Consider the following 20,070-nt stretch of genomic DNA (forward strand, 5'->3'; position numbering starts at 1 on the left):
ACCTCCTCCACTGCCCTCCTGAGGAACAGGTGTCCTCCCAGAAACCTCCTCCACTGTCCTCATCAGTGAAGGCGTCAGGGACTAGGAGCAGCCTCCTTGCTCCTTCCTGGTTGCTGCCCCTGGGGTTGAGCTGACAACGGGCCAACCCTCCTGAGGAACAGGTGTCCCCCCGCCCCGAGAAACCTCCTCCACTGTCCTCGTCAGCGGGTGTCTCCCCCAGAAACCTCCTTCCGCTGTCCTTGTCAGCGGGTATCCCCCCCAGAAACCTCCTCCACTGTCCTCGTCAGCAGGTGCCCCTCCCAGAAACCTCCCTCCACTGTCCTCATCAGTGAAGGCATCAGGGACTAGGAGCGGCCTCCTCGCTCCTTCCTGGACGCTGCCCCTGGGGTTGAGCTGGAGAGGTTGAGACATGCTGGGAAGAGGAGGACCAGCCCAGTGGGTGGTCACCCAGCAGCTTGGCGGTGAGAAGAGGCCATGTGTAAGAAGGAAATGCCACCATCCCACTGTACGGGGGGAGCAGGACTCCGGGGATGGGGGTGTTGGGTGTAGACAGCCATGCCGAATTGGCACAGTGTCTCAGCAGAGCAGGGCAAGGGTCTGGGACTCGACAGATGCCCCAGGTACCATGGGTGGACAGAGGCCCAGACCCTCTGCGAGACAGCAGTGATCACGTCAGACCCTCGCAGCATGTGAGGGCTGCAGGAGGAGCCCTGAGTCCTCTCTTCTGACCAGGCAGCAGGGAGGACTCACTGCCCCCAGCCGCACAACGCCTGCCCTGGCCTTGGTCTCGGCCCTCTCACCGCCATGAGCTAGAGCCTCTAGGCCGTTCCTCTGTGCCATGGGACAGGCAGCTGGGAGGACTGACTGCCCCCAGCTGCACACCACCTGCCCCGGCCTTGGTGTCGGCCCTCTACCCAGCACAAGCTGGAGCCTCTTGGCCGTTCCTCTGTGCCGTGGGATGCTCTCCCACTTCTTTGCTGGCTTCTGCCCACGACGGCGCCCCTGCTCACCCGACGGCAGCATCCCCACCTCTCAGAAGAGTTTTTCACAGTGGCAGGCCCTGATCCAGAGTCTCCTGCCTACTTGGTGGCTGAAGGCCCCAGGTGATCCCCAAATCCTGCTGTGTCAGGGAGTTTCTCAGAGTCCCACCTCCTCCACAGAACCAGGGGATTGGCCGAGACTCAAAGCTTCGAAGAATGGAACATGCAGGTGTGCAGAGACCGTTTATTACCCCATGGCTGTTCTTGCCTGGAAAGTTGAGTGCCCTGAGATCCCAGCCCCTTGAGGCCCTGAGCAGGACAAATCCCAGAGGCACGCCGTCTCATCCCAACGCACCCGAACCACCAATTGTGGGCTCCCCCAGTCCTGCCCCATCTTCTGGAGAGTCTGGCGAGGTGGGGAGGGCGCGTGTGTGTACATGTTTGTGCACATGCGTGTAGACGTGTGACACGGGACAACTTGTCCCAGACCCCAAACCGAAGGCTGGCAGGGGCCGGCTGAGAGGTAGTTGTGCCTACTGAGGAAGGACCACACGGCCGTGCTCACTGTAAGTCCAAACTGTTCATTTCTGCTGCAAGGGAACGAGGCAGCCTTGCAAGTCATCTGGCGGCAGTGCCGGCCCATGCTGGTGGCCACCTCCCCAAGGCTCTGACTCTTGGAAGGGCAGACCCAGAGACCTGACCGCATTGAAATGGAACCATGGCTCTTGTTCTGATGACAGTCTTCGCTGGGAGAGGAGTCTCCTCTGAGTGGGCTCCGTGGGGTGGGAGGCCTGGGTGAGTGGCCTCCGCCCTGGTGGCCCCGCTGGACGTCTTTGGTTCTGACTGGACACAGATATGGAGGATGCACCAAGTGTGAAGCCAGGCCCTGCCCTCCCAGACTCCCGGCTCCTCTGGCGGCAGGAGGGACACCAGCTCTCAGGGCGAGGACCATCCCTCCTACCTGCACCGACTATGTGCCTCTCAGGGGCCTGGGCAGCAGCCAGACTCCTCGTGCCGCGCCAGGAGGGACATGCGGGAGAAGGTCTTGGCACAGCGCTGGCACTGGTACTTCTTGGTGTCCGAGTGCGTTTGCAGATGGGCCCGAAGGTTGGAGCGGTCGGCAAAGGCCCTGCTGCAGTGCGAGCAGGCATAGGGCTTCTCCCCTGGGGGAGGAAGAAGAGGGCCGGTGACACCATGGAAGGTGGCCTGAAGGCTAAAACACCCACTGTGACCATCAGTGGATACTCCCATCCCTTCCCTACAAATGCTCACAGCCCGAGCACCCAGGGTTGAGCTGTGTGGGGACGGGGTGGCACGCCACACCTGGGCGAGACACACCTGAAGACCCTCTGAGAAGCACAGGCGGCCACAGGCTTTAGAGCTCCTAATGTTGCTGCAATAGCCCTCCCGGGGGCCTCGACCACTGGAAGAGGACGGGGGAAGCACTGGGGGCCTCTGGCAGCTGTTCCTGGCCACTGACAGGCAAGTGGGGGGGTCTGGCCAGCTCCAGCAGAATCCAGAGCAGGGGTAGAGCTGGGGACTTCGAGGAGGCAGCATTTAGGAGCCACCTCCCATCAGGACAACATGGGGTCTGGACAAAGTCCTGTTTGAACCTTGGCCCAACACCTGTAAAGGGAAGGGTGACTGGGAATCGTGTGTCCATTCCTGTAGCCCCATAGAGTCCTGAGAGACCCCAGCCTGCAGCCCCTGAAGGGCCCAGAGCACCTGCATTCCTGCTGGTGGGACACCAGGCATGCTCCTAGCCAGGCCAGCCTCTTGCAGGGCCTCCCCACACCCCTCACTCCCAGGCTGAGGGCACCAAGCCCCAGGACCCTTTGGCATGGAAAGGGGGTGTGGCGGGTCTCCTCATCAAAGGGTTGAGAAAAACCGGAAAGGATTTCCTGGAGACCTGGAAAAGGCCTTCCCTCTGGCCTGCATCCAGGTGTGACTCAGAAGGTCCCAGTCACAAGAGTCATGACTTAGGGGGTAGGGAACCTCCAGTTAGAAAAAGTGTGAACTAGCTGGGCACAGTGGTTCATGCCTATAATCCCAGCACTTTGGGAGGCCAAGGTGAGAAGACAGATTGAGCCCAGAAGTTCAAGATCAGCCTGGGCAACATAGCGAGACCCCTGTTTCTACAAATAATTTAAAAATTGGCTGGGCATGGTGATGCATGTCTATGGTCCCAGCTACTCAGGAGGCTGAGGCATGAGAATCACTTGAACCCAGGCAGTCAAAGCTGCAGTGAGCTGTGATCAAACCACTGCACTCCAGCCTGAGCAATAGAGTGAGACCCTGCCTCAGACCAAAATAAAAACAAAAGTGTGAACCTCTGGGCCTGATGTGGAGACTGAAGCTTATTCCTGGAGCCCTTTCTTCCTTTCTGTTTTTATTATTTGCATGCTGAGGTTGACAGAAAGCCTGGGCAGAGGCTGCTGGCTGGCTCTTGGGAAGAGCAAGCCACTTTTGTACTTTAATGGCATTATTTTTTTTATTTTATTTATTTATTTTTTTTTTTTTGAGACAGAGTCTCGCTCTGTCACCAGGCTGGAGTGTAGTGGCACCATCTTGGCTCAATGCAACCTCCACTTCCTGGGTTCAAGTGATTCTCCTGCCTCAGTCTCCCCAATAGCTGGGATTACAGGTGTGCACCTCCACGCCCAGCTAATTTTTGTATTTTTAGTAGAGACAGGGTTTCACTATGTTGGCCAGGCTGGTCTCGAACTCATGACCTCAGGTGATCCACCCACCTCAGCCTCCTAAAATGCTGGGATTATAGGTGTGAGCCACCATGCCTGGTCGGTGTTTTGTTTTGTTTTGAGTTGGGGTCTTGCTCTGTTGCTCAGGCTGGAGTACAGTGGCATGACTACAGCTCACTGCAGCCTCAACCTCCTGGGCTCAAGTGATCCTCCTGCCTCAGCCTTCTAAGTAGCTGGGCCTACCAGCAGGGGCCACCACACTCAGCTAAGTTTCTATTTTTAGTAGAGACTGGGGTCTTGCTGTGTTGGCCAGGCTGGTCCTGACCTGAAGTGATCCTCCTGCCTCAATCTCCCAAAGTGCTGGGATTACAGGCGTGGCTCCTGCACTGGCCCCTACTGACACCTGGACTTTGGACTTTTGGCCTCTAGTCTGTGGTCTGTGGGACTCTGCACAGATAAGTCAGGAGGCAGAAGCTGAATTGTTTATAAAATCACCCCTCTTCCTTTTCTAACTCCCACAGCCCTCCCTCTTCCCCCAGCCCAGACCGTCCTTGCAGACCTTCACCCTGTCCTACCTGTGTGGGTGCGGACGTGGCCCTGCAGCAGCCAGGGCCTGGAGAAGGCCTTTCCGCAGATCTTACAGGTGCAGGGCAGCGTGTGGGTGCGGATGTGCATCTTGAGGGCGCCCAGGCTGGTGTACTCCTTGTCGCAGTACTTGCAGGTGAAGACGCGCCCCGCCTGCAGGTGGCAGTGCAGCTGCCGGTGCCTGGCCAGCCCGGCCAGGGTGTGGTAGGGTTTGTGGCAGTGGAAGCATTGGAAGCCGCCGGGGGTTCGGGGCGTCCGCTCAGCCCCGAGCAGTTTTTCTGGAGCCCTATGCCCGTCTGGGCCCAGGATTGGGGACCACTGTGTGGGCAGCACCAGCAGTGGGGCCAGGTTGAGGTGGTTCAGGCTGTCTTTGAGGGGTACAATGGGGGCCCGGCTGGCCCAAGGGTCGACCCGGCTGACTTCCAAGGCGTCCGGCCCAGAGGCCCCCAGAGCTTCCTCGATCCGTGGAAGGAGGGGCAGGGAGATGCAGGCGATGGCTGAGGAGCCGTCCCAGGGCTGGGGAAGGTCACCGGGCACAGAAGGGGCCTCCTTGTCTTGGGGGAGGAGGGGCACCACCAGCCCCCCACAGGCAGAGCAGGCACCATTGATTTCTAGAGGGGTGGAGGGGAGAGAATATACAGATGAAGACTGAGTCCCCAGCGCTTTGTGTTTCCAGCTCCGATTCATGGGCCCAATCCCAGCCCATCAGCAGCCTGGCATGGGAGGTGTAGCCGGGAGCCCACATGCAGACCCAGCTTGCAAGGGACCTGGCGGTGCTGTGCAGGGAAGTGACAGCATGGCCAGGAATGGAGTCATCTAGAACAAGAAGGCCCCGCGGTCTAGAGAGTGAATCTCACTTCCTCTTTAAACACAAAGAAACATCTGACAGGACCCTTCGTGTTCAGGAACATGAAACAGGCCTCGTGGCTAAAGGAGGGCCTTTACGCCTCGGCTGGGCGGGTCCCTCTGATGAGTGCCCCCCCACCGCCCCCGCAGAGGGGTACCAGCCTGGGCCGGCATCCTCCAGGCGCCCACGCAGCACCCATAAGTCAGACGCTTGGCAGCAAGGAGCTGGCTGAGTGTAAAATCAGCCCCCTCATAACTAATCACCCTCCAGTCACCCAACAGCTACCCCTCGGGCATCTCCTTTTGTGGATAATGAGGCAGTGAGCTCAGAAGCCTCCCTGACCGCTGACCAGTGCCCGCTCTGCTGTGCTCTCAATGCAGCCGAGCCACATGGCTGGGGTGCTGTGGCCCAGGCTTTCAGAATTGCCCCTGGCTGGGCTCCTCCCCAGGACGGTGGTTCCCGAATTTGGGGGCCGGCACACCACACACCACATGGTTGGTCCACTTAAGGGCAGCAGCCCCCAAATAAACAGGTTAGTCTGCAGGCAAGAGTTAAATTCTGTATTTCCCCAAAGCCAAAACAGCCCTCAATCCCTTTCTTACTCTAGATGTGTTAAAATAGATCTCTTTTTTTTTTTTTTTTGAGGCGGAGTCTCGCTTAGTCGCCCAGGCTGGAGTGCAGTGGCGCGATCTCGGCTCACTGCAAGCTCCGCCTCCCGGGTTCCCGCCATTCTCCTGCCTCAGCCTCCCAAGTAGCTGGGACTACAGGCGCCGCCACCACGCCCGGCTAATTTTTTTGTATTTTTAGTGGAGACGGGGTTTCATTGTGTTAGCCAGGATGGTCTCGATCTCCTGACCTCGTGATCCGCCCGTCTCGGCCTCCCAAAGTGCTTGGATTACAGGCTTGAGCCACCGCGCCCGGCCTAAAATAGATCTCTGGCTCTGTTTCTACCTCCATGCTGAGGCTTTGGGTAGAGAAAGACAACCCATAGAATAGGAGAAAATATTTGCAAATCAGACTTCTGATCAGGAATAGCATCTAGAACACTAGAACATATAAAGGATGTTAGCAAGTCAACAATAAAAAGACAAATAATACAATTTTAATATGGGCAAGGGATTTTTTTTTTAAGATGGAGTCTTGCTCTGTCGCTAGGCTGGAGTGCAGTGGCGCGATCTCTGCTCACTGCAACCTCCGCCTCCTGGGTTCAAGAGATTCTCCTGCCTCAGCCTCCTGCATAACTGGACTATAGGCGCCCTCCACCACACCTGGCTAATTTTTTGTATTTTTTAGTAGAGACAGGGTTTCACCCTGTTAGCCAGGATGGTCTCAATCTCCTGACCTCGTGATCCACCCGCCTCAGCCTCCCAGAGTGCTGGAATTATAGGCATGAGCCACGCGCCTGGACTTTTTTTTTTTTTTTTTTTTTTTTTGAGACAGAGTCTGGCTCTGTCACCCAGGCTGGAGTGCAGTGGCATGAATTCAGCTCACTGCAAACTGCAACCTCTACTTCCCAGATCCAAATGATTCTCCTGCCTCAGCCTCCCAAGTAGCTGGGACCACAGGTGTGCACCACCATGCCTGGCTATTTTTTTCCCCAGATAGAGTTTTGCTCTGTCACCCAGGCTGGAGTGCAGTGGCGCTAACTTGGCTCATTGCAAACTTCGCCTCGCAGGTTCAAGCAATTCTCCTGCCTCAGCCTCCTGAGTACCTGGGATTACAGGCACGTGCCATCACGCCTGGCTTATTTTTGTATTCTTAGTAGAGACAGGGTTTTACCATGTTGGCCAGGCTGGTCTCGAACTCTTGAACTTGTAGATCTGCCTGCCTCAGCCTCCCAAAGTACTGGGATTACAGGCATGAGCCACCATGCCTGCCCCACCCCACCTTTTTTTTTTTTTTTCTTTTTGAGATGGAGTCTCACTCTCGTTGCCCGGGCTGGAGTGCAATGGCGCAATCTCAGCTCACTGCAACCTCTGCCTCCTGGGTTCAAACGATTCTCCTGCCTCAGCCTCCTGATAGCTGGGATTACAGGCACCTGCCACCATGCCCAGCTAATTTTTGTATCTTTAGTAGACACGGGTTTTTGCCACATTGGCTAGACTGGTCTCAAACTCCTGGCCTCAAGAGATCTGCCCATCTCAGCCTCCCAAAGTGCTGAGATTACAAGCGTGAGCTACTGCACCTGGCCTGGGCAAGGAATTTGAATAACTGTTTCTCCAAAGACAATACACAAATGGCCAATGAACGCATGCAAAGATGCTCAATGCCATTAGCCATCAGGGAAGTACAAATCACAATCACAATGAGACGCTCACACCCAGTAGGATTAACAAAAAGAGACAATAACAAGCACGGTGAGGATGAGAAATAGGTAATTCAAAGGAACATCTCCCATCTGCCACTCTCTCCTGACCTGACCTTCTCCCACCCTCAGTCTTCCTAATTACAGAGTCATCAGGTTTCTGTCCACCCAGAAGTGAGGGCAGTGACAGGATAAGGGGCAGCGTCCAAGAGAGTTCTGGGGAGATAGCACTCGGGGAGCCCCGGGTTTCCCGGCTTTGCTGGGGCCTCTTGGCAGGAGAAAGTCACCATTTCTCGTCTCCATCTCTAAGACATGGCTACCTTTCTGCCTCCAGGTATTGTCACAGAGCTAGGACCCTGTTTGTGAGCCCAGTGGCTGAGCCCAGAGGCAGGACGGGGCAAGAGACAGTCTTGCCCATCAGGCTGACCATGTGTTTCTGCTGGGATTTTAAATGCTTTCCCAATACTCTCTGGGTTTTGTTTGCTTTTTTATTCATTCTGCAGTCCAGATCCTGGGGAGAAGAGACTGTTTTGTTTTGAGACAGAGTCTCACTCTGTCGCCCAGGCTGGAGTGCAGGGGTGTGACCGCGGCTCACTGCAACCTCCATCTCCCGGGTTCAAGCGATTCTCCTACCTCAGCCTCCTGAGTATCTGGGATTACAGGCACCCGCCAGCACACCCAGGTAACTTCTGTATTTTTAGGAGGGACGGGGTTTCGCCATGTTGGCCAGGCGGGTTTTGAACTCCTGACCTCATGTGATCTGCCCGCCTTGGCCTCCCAAAGTGCTGAGATTACAGGCATGAGCCACCACACCCAGTTGAAGAGACTGTTAAGTACCTTGCTGGCTTCAGGGGTTCCCTGGGGAGCCATAGAAGGAGAGATTAAGGGGCCCCAAACCCCAGCACCTCAGGTCTATCCTGGGGTAACATCTTGGCAGAAAGTCGCCAGGGCCCCCTGGCTGTCAGAAAGCCATGCAGCTGGGGCTACAGTGAGGAGGGAAGCGGGGGCGGGAAGCAGAGAGCACTGCGGGCAGCAAGGCTACTCATGACAGTTGGCCGCTGGGCCCAGCACAGCTACCCAGATTTGCACACTCGGATGGACTCTAAACAACACTTTGAAACTTGCAACTATGACCCATGTAAATTCCATTTTCCATCACATCTGTAGTTACATGTGCATCCACATACACATAACTGAAGCCAGTGTCCTTCACCATGAGCCAGGCACTCCAACAGTTTCTGCTCTATTTTATTTTACAAAATTGTTGGTAGTGACTCGAAACTGATTTCAAAATGCACATTTGAAAAGCACGGTCCTAGCTGGCACCTCCTGGTGGCAGCCTGGGCCTCGGGTGTGGGTCCAGGTGGGATCCCCCCCTACACCCAACTCTGGGTTCTGAGCTGGGATAAAGGCCTCTTGGGGGTGTTGCTGGGGGCCCCTGCCCCAGCAGTGCCCTTCCTGCTCTCCCCCACCGGCCACAGCGCGTGAGTCCTGACCACTGTGTCCGCCGGTGCCTCTCAGTGGGTCTTTGTCCCAAGAAGCTGCCAAGCCAGGTGGGGACTGCTCTCACCACCCGTGTGGCAGGCTGTCCTCTGAAGGACACAGTCCTCTTCTCTCGTGTCCCTAAGCCTAGCAGGCAATGGAAATGAACGGACAGCCCAGTTGCTGGGCACCCATCTCCCCAGGCTAGCCAGTGTGTGGAGGATTGCAGCCCTTTAGCCCAGCCTGCCCAGGCAAGCCTACCAGGATGAGCAAGAGGGCTTCTGGGGTGAGGGGAGGTGGGGGAGGGAGGCAGGCTACGGGAGAAGGCTCACCTGAACTGAATGCAGGAGGGGCAGTGCCTTTGCACCGGGAAGAGCCCATCAGTCCTCCTCCTCACCATCTTCTGTGCTCACACCCCCAGTCAGCATGCGCTGGGGGTCCCTCAGCCAGGCCACCCCAGACGGCCCTCCCTCCCTCCCTCCCTCCCACCACCCCGCGACCCCTCCCAAATGTGTGTGCCAGGAAGATGACTCCAGGGTCCCTTTAGCTGGGGCTGTAGTGGTGGGGACAGGCGGCGTATTTAAGAGGTGAGTTCCAGGGAGACTTCGGGGCTTAGAAAACTTCTCCAAGTGGGGAGAGAACCTCCCCCGCCCTGCCGGAGGCGGGGCTCAGTGCCCTGAAGTGGAGGCACCCGTGGGCCACCTACCTTCCTGCAGCCGCAGCCGCTGCGCAGAGGTACTGGCTCCTTCTCCTCCCACCTGGGACAGGTGTCCCCCCACTCCCGCTCCCAGGGGCCTCTCTCTGTCTCCCGCCCCGCAGGGTCGAGTCCCGGGAGGGGCTCGGGGATCGGGTAGCCCGTACCTCTCTGCGTCTCCAGCCGCCGGTAGTTGGGGACCCTGTGGCTGGAGTGCGTTTTCACCAGGAAGGAGCGCGGCATGTTCCCCTCCCGGGCGGCAGGCCGGGGCGGGCTGGGGCGGGAGGGGCGAGCCGGGGTCCCGACTGCTGAGTCCGCGGGCGCTTGCGGGCAGCGCCGGGCCCGGGCAGGTGCGGAAGGGGTCAGGCTCATTAGCATAGCGCGCCGCCTCCGCCAACCAGCGCCCGGCGCGAGTGGGGCGGGGCCACGGGGGCGGAGCTGAGGGCGGGGCGGGGCCGCGGGCAACACGCCCAGGACAGGTGCGCGGGCGGGGCGGGGCGGGGCGGGGCGGGGCGGGGCGCGCGTGGCCACCGGTGTCCTCCCCACGGGACTTCTCTGGCGCGCGCGCCGCCGAGTCACACACCGACCCCTCGGGCCTGGCCGCCCACTCGCCGTGAATGAAAGGGCAGAGTTCAAAGCTGAGTGGAAACCGAACTGGGCTCCAGTGCACACAGCGTGGAAGCATCTGCCGAGCCTAGTTCTCGGAAAACCCTTGCTCCGGGGCATGACGCCCTCTCCACGGCCTCGCCTCCCCATCCCTTCTGCAAACGCACACGGCAGGATTGATGGGCAGAGCCCAGGAAGTCCGAAGCTGACCCCACTGACCAGCCCCAGTGGCGGCCCAGGGTCAGTGCCCTGGAACAGGCCAGGGACCGGTGGCCTGGGGACAGTGGCCCTTTCTGGGTGGACTGCAGTCTCCGAAGCCTCCCCCGCTGGAGACAGCCCTTTAGGAGTTTGCCGAGTGCCTCCAGAAAGCTCTTTTTTGGGGGTACAGAGGACTTGGCCTGCGATTCTGGAATTCCCAGGGGGTCAGACTTGGTTATGGGAAGTGTAATAAAACTGGCTAATCACATGAATTCTGCAACAGCTGCACGTGTGACCTGGGCAAGCCGTTTCCCTCCTTTGTGGTCCTGTAGAACCCTCTGGGCCATAAAGAGCTGGGAGCCGCTGTGTCCAGTGTCTGGGTCTCTTTCGACGTGGACATTTCATAATGCTGGGGGCTAGGTGGGGCCATCTCTGGGCTGGCATGCACACAGGGTGTCCATGGCTGTGCCGCCGGCCTGCCTCCCCAGCAGGGCTCCCACCTCAGAACTGGGTACCCTTTGCCCTCTGTGGGCCGGGGGTGGGGAAGGTGGTGGGTGGTGAGTCCATGGAAGCTCTGAGGGAGAGACAGCAGGGAGGAGGGCCATGCCACAGCAGCGTCCCACGTCCCACATCCCACATCCAGGATATGAAAATCTGGGATAGTATCAGCCCCGCTTTTCCAATGAAAAAAACCAAGGCTGTGAGGCTGGGCTCAGCAGTTCCTGTAATCCCAGCACTGTGGGAGGCTGAGACGAGAGACTGCTTGAACCCAGGAGTTTGAGACCAGCCTGAAAAACAAGATGAGACCCCGTCTCTACAAAAAAAAAAAAAAAATTGTTTTAATTAGCCAGGCGTGGCAACACCCATCTTCAGTCCCAGCTACTCAGAAGGCTGAGGAGAGAGGATCGCTTGTTGCAGTAGCCTCAGGAGGTGGAGGCTGCAGTGGGCTATGATCACCCCACTGCACTCTAGTCTGGACAACAGAGCAAGACCCTGTCTCAAAAAATTAAAAAAAAAAAAAAAAAAAAAAAAAAGACCAAGGCCATAGGAGGTTAGGATGCAGTGGGATTGGGACCCAACCACATTCTAACTCGTCTGCCACTTGGTAAGGGGGAGTGGAAGGACAGGTGGGGGTGCCCCTGGAAGAAGGTGCCCGCCTCTCCTGCAACCGCGGCCTGGCACCACCCTGCCGGGAGTGTGGATTTCAGAGGACACATGCCTGCCTTCTGCTTATTCACCTGTTCCTCGCCTGGAAAGGTTTCTATTTATAGCCTCCCTTCCTTCTCTCTCCCCCTCGCAGACACAGATAAGGCTTGCAGATACCTGAGCCAAGCCTCCACCCACACCGTCCCTCCCCGCCCACCTACCCATTGTGTGGCCACCCGCCAAGCCCCAACAAGCTTATCCTAATCCCAGCTAGAGCCTCGTGTTATTCAGGGCTGCTGTAGCTCTCCTGTGGAGAATGGCTGATCTCACCCTGGAAACGCCCCAGAGGGCCTGCGAGCACTTTTGGGGTAGGGTCCTAGGGCTGCCACAACCACTTGCCCCCCAGGGACACTCAAGGTGGCTGCAGACTCACTCTTCAGCTGTGACACACAGGGCGGTGTCCAGGCTGGACCCAAGAAGGCCCCACAGAGGGAAACATCAGTGTCCCCTTCCCACATGTGCAGCCTCGGGGTGGGGGTCGGGTGAGGGCGGCCGTCTCCATCCCTTCTGTGTCCGCCGTTCCTCAGTGCTGGCAGCTTGGCTCTGGGGGTTAAACTTACGCGCCCCTGCGGTGGGAAACCCACGGCCCACGGCCTGCTAGAGCCGCCCCCTGAACTGCAGCAGGTGATCCAGGTCCTCGCCCCCTTCCCTGGACATCTAGAACATTGGGATGATGACTTGTGCTGGGTCCGGCAGCCTGGCCCCTCCCATCTGCCTCCATCAGACACCCAGGAGCGGTTTTCCAGTGGGGAACCCACCCCAGGAACTGCTGGTCAGGGCAGAAATGGTTACAGTTCCATTTATATTGACATTTTCATCTTTCCTATGCGTATGTCTTCCTGCTTTTCTGGTTTTACAGTGAATGTAACCACAGTGCCTGGAGATGTGCACACAGGTATCCATCCAGGTAGACATCTCTGTCACCATTGACTGTTATTCTGAGATGGAGTCTCACTCCAACCTCCGCCTCCCAGGTTCAAGCGATTCTCCTGCCTCAGCCTCCCAAGTAGCTGGGATTATAGGTGTGCACCACCACGCCTGGCTAATTTTTGTATTTTTAGGAGAGACGGGGTTTCACCAGGTTGGTCGGGCTGGTCTTGAACTCCTGATCTCAAGTGATCCGCCCACCTCGGCCTCCCAAAGTGCTGGGATGACAGGCGGGAGCCACTGCTTGTTTTTTACTGATAGGGCTTTATGACCCAAACCTTGGAAACCCTGACTCCGAGTTAGAACATGGTCCTTGAGAGCTAGACCAGGAGGGGCTCAGCCCTTGCTACCTGCACAATGCCCGCCTGGGGTCAGGTGCATGCTGGGGGTTTAGCAGGGCTTGTTGAACTGGATGGAAGAGAAGCAGGAGCTTGCAGACAGCGTGGCCTTTTTACAGGCCCTGCCCATGCTCTGGGGGCACGTAGGCCCTGTCTGTCTCGAGTGGAGACACTCAGGTGAAGACCCAGGCCCCCAAAGGACAGCCTGGCAGCTGGGCCTTGGTTGTCCTCAGACTCAGAGAGACGGCCCCTCCTGTAGGAGCAGAGGCAGTTCCTCGAGGCAGACATCCTGACTCGGGACAATCCCATGCGGCCCAAGGTCATGGGCCCATGGAAACGTGAACCCAATGCTTGAAATCTCAACGTCCAGCCAGACTAGGCGCCACTGTGTGCTTGGTCACCCTCTGTGAAGGGGAACTCACTACTGTTTATGGCTGCTCACACCACCGTCTGAGAAGGGAAGGTGGTTCTTTTTTTTTTTTTTTTTTGAGACAGAGTCTCACTCTGTCGCCCAGGCTGGAGTGCAGTGGTGCGATCTTGGTTCACTGCAACCTCCACCTCCTGGGTTCAAACGATTTTCCTGCCACAGCCTCCCAAGCAGCTGGGATTACAGGCATGTGCCAACACGCCTGGCTAATTTTTGTATTTTTAATAGAGACGCGGTTTCACCATGTTGACCAGGCTGGTCTCCAACTCCTGACTTCAGGTGATCCACCCGCCTCAGCCTCCCAAAGTGCTGGGATTACATAAGCCACCGCACCTGGCCAGGAAGGGTGATTCTTAAGCTGGGGTTCAATGGACACATCCTGTGTGATATGGGGGTCCTGAGAGGCAGACGTGGTTGTTTTCAGAGCCCCCAGTGAAACTGCCTTTCAGTGCCAGTGCCAGGTGGCTGGCAGGCAGCCCTGTGCTCTTGGGAGATGAAGGGGATGGACGTGGTATTTGCCGTGTGCCTTTCCCGGGATGTGTCTTTTGCCTGGCACATGGCCTGATGCCTAGTTGTCTGACCTGCAACCAGGAGTCCCTCCAGGAAACTTGCTTACACTGGCAGACGTCCCATGGCTCCTGTCTGATTCACGTCCAGGTTATGCCTGCCTGACCATCGCTCTGGTGCTGGGGCCTGCCCTGTGTCCCCCACATGCCTGAGAAAACCCAGCCTGGGCAGCCCCTGGTTCTTCCTTGTGGAAGGTGCAAATTCAGTCCCCACCACAATAGGAAACACGTTCAAAGACTTACTACTCACAGATCCTGGGCAGGGAGGGCGCCGGGAGTGGGGAGGGCCATCCTCCACCCCCAGATCCCATGAGGCAGAAGTGAAGGGTCCGGCAGAAAGAAGAGAGAGCGTGTGGCAACCAGCCGTACGCACAGGGAATGGGGAGTGGTCAGTGCAGTTCACGGTCAAATGCCTGAATGGTCTGATTAGAGGAAGTGCAGGGAGCACGGGGAGCCCAGGCTCCTGGGTGGGAGAGACACCCCTAAATGCCCATCTCTGGCCACTGGCATGGGCGGTTGAGCGTGGTGTCCTCCTGGTGCCCAGGCTGCAGGCTTGGCCGTGCTGCCTGTTAGAACAGTCCCTACCTACACCACCTATAAGACACATGACACTATACAAAGCCTCGGCACAGGCCGGGGAGTGACACAGGCCGGGGGTGACCGGTGCCGAGGGGCCCTTGGGCGTGGGGCAGATGAGGTGAGAATTGAGCCATCAAGCAGCGAGGCAGCGTGCATGTGAGTCTGCAGGCCGCGGCCGTGTTCATGCGTGTGTCTGTGGGCGTATGTGTGTGGGAAGTCGCAGTAGCTGCTCTGAAGTGACATGGAGGCTGGGCATCAGCGGGTAAGTCCCGGGCACCAGGAGAAGGATCTGTGGGGTCCCCAGCATGGTCCTGCAGAGTTGGATACCTGAGCTCGGTTCCAGCTCAGCCGCCTGCTCTCTGCCAGGGTCCTGTGAGCTTCCCACCTGCCGTGTGAGGGAGCTGACACCTTCCTGGCGGCAGGCGGTGGGGAGGCTGTGGGGCCACACTCTGCGGCTGAGGGAAGGAGGAACTCAGCCTGCTGAGTGTGTTCTCTCATCGAGCCACAAAGGGAACAATGCCTGCCGGGCAAGGGGCTGGGGCCGCATCACGCCTGGGACCCGGATGAGCACTGTCCAGGGCTCCTGTGAACAGGGGTGGGCCTGGGGCAGGGGCACCTGGGTGGGAGACATGGGAGAGGTGGCCCCTGGGGGAGAGGGACTTAGCATCCCTTCCAGATGCAGGCCAGCAGCGGGTTCCACAACGTGAAGTGCTTTCTCTGTGGCCTGCACCCTGGGTTACCACATCAGCAGGGTCCTTGGAGCACCAGTGCCTCCAGAAATGCCAGGGACAGTATCGACAGTGCACTGACGGATGGCACCATGGACTGAACTTTGCCCCCTAAAAGATGGTGGGGTCCCCCCACCTCTGGGCATGGGGCCTTATTGAAAATAGAGTCTTCACAGGTGCCATCAAGTCAAGGTCAGGTCATTAGGGTGGGCCCTAATCCAAGGACTGGTGCGGGGGGGAGGGTGACGTGTGGGTGCAGAGGAGTTGTGTGTTGACCACAGGAGCGATGCCCCTGCCAGCCAAGAAGCACCAGGCCGCTGCGGCCACCCCTGGTCCCCGCCCCCGCCCCACGGCACAGCCCGTCCACACCTGGGTGCTGGATTTCCTCCTGAGCTGGAGACACTCAGACTCCTGTTGTGTTCGGCGCCCCAGGTTGTGACCCCTTGATGCAGCAGCCCAGGAGACCCACAGTCCGGACCGGGACGAGGCCTCAGGCCCTGGCTCACCCCTGATTCGAGGGACTTGTGGGAACAGGCCACTGCTGTCCGTGCCGACCACACCCCAGTCCCTGCATACCCACAGCAGGTGCACTGAGGGTTCCGAGAAAAGCACTGCGTGGGTGCCACTCCCATTTTCCGGGGCTGGCGCCACAGCCGCTCCTCTCCAGAGGCTCTGGGAAGCTCACATGGCGGACTCTGCGGGGGTCGCACTGGCTCCAGGTTCAGCCTGCCACCCTCTGCTGGAAGAGCCCAAACCGTGGCCAAGACCAGGACTGCACGTCAGAGGGGCCGGTCCGCTTCCAGCCAGGCTTCTACCCGCTGAGGCCTGGGCTCTGAGTGGGTGCCATGTGGAGTCTCCCCTTGCCCTGCAAAAATGTATCTCCGGTTGGGTGCAGTGGCTCACGCCTGTAATCCCAGCACTTTGGGAGGCCGAGCCAGGTGGATCACTTGAGGTCAGGAGTTCAAGACCAGCCTGGCCAACGTGGTGGAACCCCTTCTCTACTCAAGATACAAAAATTAGCCAGGCGTGATGGCGCGTGCCTGTAATCCCAGCTACTCGAGAGGCTGAGGCAGGGGAATTGCTTGAACCTGGGAGACTCCTTCTCAAAAGTATCTCAGGCCGGGCGCGGTGGCTCAAGCCTGTAATCCCAGCACTTAGGGAGGCCGAGACGGGCGGATCACGAGGTCAGGAGATCAAGACCATCCTGGCTAACACGGTGAAACCCCGTCTCTACTAAAAAAATACAAAAAACTAGCCAGGCGAGGTGGCAGGCGCCTGTAGTCCCAGCTACTCGGGAGGCTGAGGCAGGAGAATGGCGTGAACCCGGGAGGCGGAGCTTGCAGTGAGCTGAGATCCGGCGACAGAGCGAGACTCCGTCTCAAAAAAAAAAAAAAAAAAAAAGTATCTCTACTTCTGCCCAGAGCCCACTGTTAGAGATGCATTCCTTAGGCTATTTTTGTTAAAGTGCCTTTGACTTTGTGATGCCTTGTTGAGTGAATTTAGGCCTCTTTTTCCTAGAGTGAGTTGGAGAGAGCAGAGAATCCTGGGGATGTGGTTATAGGAGGGGCGGCAGAGGCAGCAATACGGGAGACGGCGTTTTCAGGCCACCCCTCGACGGGGCCGGGTCCTCCCAGGTGTTTTGGATTGGAGGAGGCTGCCTGTAGCTGAGGGCGTCCTCCCTCCCCACCTTCTTCCTCCCTGCATCACATCCTAGGCAGAGGGTTAGGGGTCTCCCATGGAGGCCTCTGGGTTTTCCAGATGGGCTGCCAAGTAGGTTCCCCGGGCTGGGCCACACAGTGGAATATCAGCCCGGTTTGCCTCTTGTTAGCAGGGGATTTGGGGCAGGTTTTCTGAATATCTCTTTTCATCTATGAAACAGGAGCTGATGCTTCTGCCTCCTTCCCGAGGGCCTCAGGAGCCTAAAACCAGGTGGCCCCAATTTAGAGGAATCCTAAGGCACCACCCAGATGCACCCAGAGGATCCTGGGAGGGTGAGGCTGCTGCGGTAGGTGTGCGGGTCCCAGGGTAGAGCAGCTGCAGCTGGGAGACCCTTATTGGAGGCAGCCCCCCGCCCCCCTGCGCACACCTGCAGTTCTGGAAAGGCCTGGGCTGAGTCTTGCGAACCACACCCTGCTGCCGCCGTCTCCGAGTGCTCAAAATGCTGTTTGTGGCTCCTGAGACCCAGGTATAAGAATTACTGGCAGTTTCTTGGGGGCCCAGCCTGGGGCCGGGGGATCGCCGTTCCCACCTGACCCCTTTCTATTTTTTTTTTTTTTTTTTGAGACGGAGTCTCGCTCTGTCGCCCAGCCCAGGCTGGAGTGCAGTGGCGCGATCTCGGCTCACTGCAAGCTCCGCCTCCCGGGTTCACGCCATTCTCCTGCCTCAGCCTCCCGAGTAGCTGGGACCACAGGCGCCCACAACCGCGCCCGGCTAGTTTTTTGTATTTTTAGTAGAGACGGGGTTTCACTGTGGTCTCGATCTCCTGACCTTGTGATCCGCCCGCCTCGGCCTCCCAAAGTGCTGGGATTACAGGCGTGAGCCACCGCGCCCGGCCCCCACCTGACCCCTTTCTAATAGAGAAGTTCCCTGGTCCCTGGGACCTGGAGGCGCTTTCTGGGGAGCAGGGTTCATGCTCCCCACGCTGTTACATAACGTGAAACCGAGGGCGTGCTGCTGCAAGTCTGTGACGGGCCTGGACCCCACAGGGCAGGAGCCCCAGCTCCTCCAGGGTGAGCCCCATCTGGCTTTGTGCCTTGCCGCCAGGCCCTGGTATACTCCAGGGTGGGAGGGAGACCCAGGCTTCCAGGACTCTGCCTAAGAGCAGTGGGTCCACATCCGAGCCGCCACGGCCCATGTGGTCGGAGCGGGCGGCCCTCTGGCTCCAGCTCCGTGCACGCCCCCAACCCCCGACGTGAGGGGCTTCGGCCCACTTTCCTCATGTGGCTGTAGGAGGGGTCCCGGCCTCCCCACTGTCACTGAGACAGCCCCCACGGTATCGGGGTGCAGACATTTGGCTCTACCCAGGGCTTTGTTAACAAGAACAATGGAGCAGGGGTCTTGCTCCGTGCCTGAGGCCTCCTCCCGCCATGGCAGGGTCTGCTGAGCTCCAACAGACCTGAGTTCCCCACTTTGCTGGGGTTCATTCTGAAGTCCTCCCCTGGGCAGACCCTCCCAGACACCAGGTCACCAGAGAGGCGGCCAGGCCCATGAGGAAAGCTGAGGCCGCACCTTCACCCAGACGCTGGCCTGTGGCTCTCAGCTCTCCTGTGGCCTCCATGAGGGGACCTGGAGGGGACAGGCCTGCTCCCTCCAGAATCGTGTGCAGGGACAGGGCGTCCTGAGGAGGGGGTCCTGGGCTTCCTCTGACAGCCCCCTGGGAGCGGCAGCAGTGGGAGGCCTTGGTTCAACCGGGAGGGGACAGGGTTCCGCTTCCTCGGCATTCGGAAGTAGCCCAGTGCTTGGGAGTGGGTGCTCGGCGGGGCTGAGTTTGGAGGTGGCCCAGTGTTTGAGACTGGAGCAGGCCAAAGGTGACGGCGATGGCTCCTTGTCCGGGCTCCACTCCGTCCCCTCACTCTGGGCACTGCTGGCTTGTAGGAGGCTTGTGGCTGCGGTTCAGGGAGGGAGGGAGGGCAGTCGCATCGTCTGAGGCCAGCGGGACAAGCACACAGGGACAGGCTTTGGTCCCTTTCAGAGGCCACAGTCTGTTAAAACCGCTCCTATCCATAGCATGAGCGCCAGTGGGACCCCGGGGAGTCTTTCTCCTGCCCACCCTGGGCCCAGTGCCTGCCCCGGCCTTGCTGAGTCCCCAGCACAGTGGTCACAGTGCGGAGCCAAGAGGGGGCCTCAGAGCTGAGGGTGACACAGAGTAGGGGGCCTCAGACCGGCCCAAGTCGGGATTTGCCCCCTGAGGCACCTGCCATGGAATTGGAGGCCTGGGGCAGAGCAGAGCAAGGGAGGCCAGGCAGTTCCCAGCCCCAGCCCGTCCACGCCTCCCACAACATGCTGGCTCCTCTCCCTTCCCCGAGGCGGCGAGAAGCCGCTCAGTGATTTGAAGGTGCTTTGTCCTCCCCAGGTGAGGTGCAGAGACTCAGGCGTCACCTCCCCGAGGGCTGCTGTTGAGGCCACGGCCTGCCCAGACAGGGCCCAGAGCTGTCTCCAGGCTTCCTGGGCACCCAGGGTCATGCCCTCGTGACGGCTCCGTGTCACCCTACGGTCAGATGTGGAGCAGGCTTGGATGTGGAGCGCTGCCCCCATCGCTGCTCCTGCTGGGAGGCGGGTGGCGGGTGGGCTGCCCAAGGGGTGAGACAGGCTTGGCCAGTGGCCAGGTGGTGAACACATGGCCGGGACTGTCGGCCTCACGGGGCACCAGTCAGAGGCCCACATGGCTCCAGGGGACACTGTGTCTCAAGCCTCCTTCTGGAAGGCCACAGGGAAGGGCAGGCTGGTAGGTGGCTCTGCTGTTCCCTGGAGTTTGGTGCTGCCTGGTGAGGGCCTCCCAGACACAGGATCATGTCATCAGGGGTCGAAGAGTAGTAAGAAGGGGAGGTGGGGACTCCAGTGGCCCTTGGCGAGGGCAATCGGAAGTCAGCCCTGCTCCCTAGGGGGTAAGCGTCTCCCCTTAAGTGACAACTGGTAGAGGCTCCTGTGTGTCCAGCCCAAGCCGTGGCCTTCAGGGTGAGGACAGCCACCTGCCCTGCAAGTAAACAATCCAGAACAGAGGATGGAAACACTCCTTAACTGAGAGGGGCAGGGAGAAGGCAGGAAACAGTGACTGGTCTATGATGGCCACAGCTGCCGTGGGGCTGGCAAGCAGGTGATCCTTGTTGGCCTGAGGCCCTGGGAGACTGGAGAACAGAGGATCCCATGGCCCCGACAGTGACCCCTCAGAGAGCTACAGGCAGTT

The 20,070-nt window shown here is 58.8% G+C and overlaps 1 protein-coding gene across 3 annotated transcripts; it reads right to left on the bottom strand.

Annotated features, from left to right (window-relative positions):
• Positions 1-1,210: 1,210 nt before the first annotated feature.
• On the bottom strand, positions 1,211-11,186 carry SNAI3 (snail family transcriptional repressor 3). Of its 3 annotated transcripts, none has more exons than XM_074026763.1 (3): positions 9,605-11,186; positions 4,255-4,875; positions 1,211-2,143 (listed from the first exon to the last, which is right to left on the bottom strand). In XM_074026763.1, exons 1-3 carry the CDS (start codon positions 10,275-10,277, stop codon positions 1,962-1,964), a joined length of 1,476 nt encoding a protein of 491 aa, XP_073882864.1. In that variant the 5' UTR covers positions 10,278-11,186; the 3' UTR covers positions 1,211-1,961. The 3 variants fall into 3 exon arrangements, with proteins under 3 accessions (XP_073882864.1, XP_005592830.3, XP_065393793.1); XM_005592773.4 differs by having other exon boundaries at positions 9,760-9,924; XM_065537721.2 differs by having other exon boundaries at positions 9,231-9,924.
• Between the last annotated feature and the right edge of the window lie 8,884 nt (positions 11,187-20,070).

The sequence above is a fragment of the Macaca fascicularis genome, chromosome 20, assembly GCF_037993035.2.
Source record: "Macaca fascicularis isolate 582-1 chromosome 20, T2T-MFA8v1.1".
NCBI classification, from domain to species: Eukaryota; Metazoa; Chordata; class Mammalia; order Primates; family Cercopithecidae; genus Macaca; species Macaca fascicularis.

Bases quoted from the DNA above. Each gene is read 5' to 3' on its own strand.
- SNAI3 (XM_074026763.1), bottom strand. From the start codon at position 10,277: ATGCTTCCACGCTGTGTGCACTGGAGCCCAGTTCGGTTTCCACTCAGC. The intron at 4,876-9,604 runs GTAGGTGGCCCA...CCACCCCTCTAG, and splicing joins GCGGCTGCGGCTGCAGGAAG to AAATCAATGGTGCCTGCTCT. The intron at 2,144-4,254 runs GTAGGACAGGGT...TTCCTCCCCCAG, and splicing joins CCACGTCCGCACCCACACAG to GGGAGAAGCCCTATGCCTGC.